This window comes from Mesitornis unicolor, unplaced genomic scaffold (genome assembly GCF_000695765.1).
Source record: "Mesitornis unicolor isolate BGI_N332 unplaced genomic scaffold, ASM69576v1 scaffold18131, whole genome shotgun sequence".
NCBI classification, from domain to species: Eukaryota; Metazoa; Chordata; class Aves; order Mesitornithiformes; family Mesitornithidae; genus Mesitornis; species Mesitornis unicolor.
Genome location: NW_010164638.1, coordinates 25,072 through 26,438, shown reverse-complemented (window position 1 = coordinate 26,438; position 1,367 = coordinate 25,072). Strand labels below are relative to the sequence as shown.

At 40.7% G+C, this 1,367-nt stretch overlaps 1 protein-coding gene across 1 annotated transcript in view; it reads right to left on the bottom strand.

Moving 5' to 3' along the window:
* Positions 1 to 1,068: 1,068 nt before the first annotated feature.
* The window catches only part of LOC104548381 (phosphoinositide 3-kinase adapter protein 1-like), a gene marked incomplete at both ends in the record, with an annotated part of 19,824 nt that continues 19,525 nt past the window's right edge, over positions 1,069 to 1,367 (bottom strand). The window contains one exon of the mRNA XM_010194386.1: positions 1,069 to 1,211. Within this exon, the coding sequence (XP_010192688.1) occupies positions 1,069 to 1,211 (143 nt within the window). The remainder of the gene's footprint in view (positions 1,212 to 1,367) is intronic.

Sequence of the window (1,367 nt, the reverse complement as noted above, 5' to 3'; positions counted from 1 at the left end):
TCCCTTCCAACTCCTAAGATTCTGTGATAAACACAGAAGGCAGCAATGTTCAGGTCAAGCAAAGAACATAATTAGCTTCCTAGTCCAGAAACAAAGTATCATTAATCCGAACAGATGAGAATCGTACACTTCAGAGCAAGACAGAATACAGTAAGAAAGTCACTCATGCACTTAGATACACAAAAAAAACCACGTTACTTCCTACTTCCCTGACAGGTATAGTCTTACTTCCGAAACTGTTCCAATTAAGCATCACTCCTGCTCTAAGTATGAACTAGTCCATCTTGAATTGCTCTGGTGTATTCTCTGTGTTTGGCTTTTGGACTGGTTCTTAGCCAAAGACTGGGAAGCATGCCTACTCCCCAGGTAGAGGCATAGCCTAGTACAAACTGCTCCAAAACTTGAATTAAAAAGAGAGAAAGACAGTCTCCCCAGCCCAAGGTATGCTGGTAACTAACACCACCGCTCTGTAGACTTCTGCTACATGGCTAATCAGGGAAATGCAGGCAGGCAGCAAAGACGGCACATCTGGAGAACTTGCTTGGGGCAAGCTTTACCCCTCTAATAGGGTTCAGGTACCCTAACCGTGCAAAATATTACATGAGAACTGAGGAGTGGCTTTAAAGAAATAAATTCTAAGAACAAATAATTTATTCTATGTTGCTCTTCACAGCTAGTGTGAATCTTTGCTTCCTTTTCACATCTTTTCCAAGAATCCTTAGGTACAAATTTCAAAAAAATTTGTTTCTTTATATTACTTTGTTATATCAACCACTGTCATCCCAATCTGTTCAAGTCATTGAGGTCTAAATGTGAGTGTAGATTGACTGTATTTTTTCTTTAGTTGGATAGCCCGAGTCACCTTAGCCAGCTATTTGCTCCAGAGACAGAAAAAGCACCCACGCTTTCACTAAAAAAGGATGTTAAGGTTATGTGAAAATCCCTAAATAATCTTGCGTTTCTTATTTTCAGAAGAGCTACTTCATGGCAAACATTTGTTATTAATGTCCACTTGTCTAGCCTCTGAAAGAGACTGTTTCCAAAGCAGTTGTTTGCTAGAGTCGTTACCTGGCACATGAATTGTACTGGATTGGCTGCATTAGCCAACAGACTGCTGATTTCCTCCATATCGGTGTGATAGATGACACTTGTTTTTCCCACCATCAAGTCCCCTGAATATATCTGCAGAGGTACTGTTCCGGAGGTTAAATCTATGAAAAGAAAGAGAAGAAATCACCATTAAGAACAAACAAGAGGAATGAGCCTGCATCAAATACCCTGAGGGTAGGAGGAGTTTGGAGATACTGCCACCTGGTTATCAGAACAGTTTCTGATTCATGGAAAAAAAGGAGTCGATGTCGGGCTGC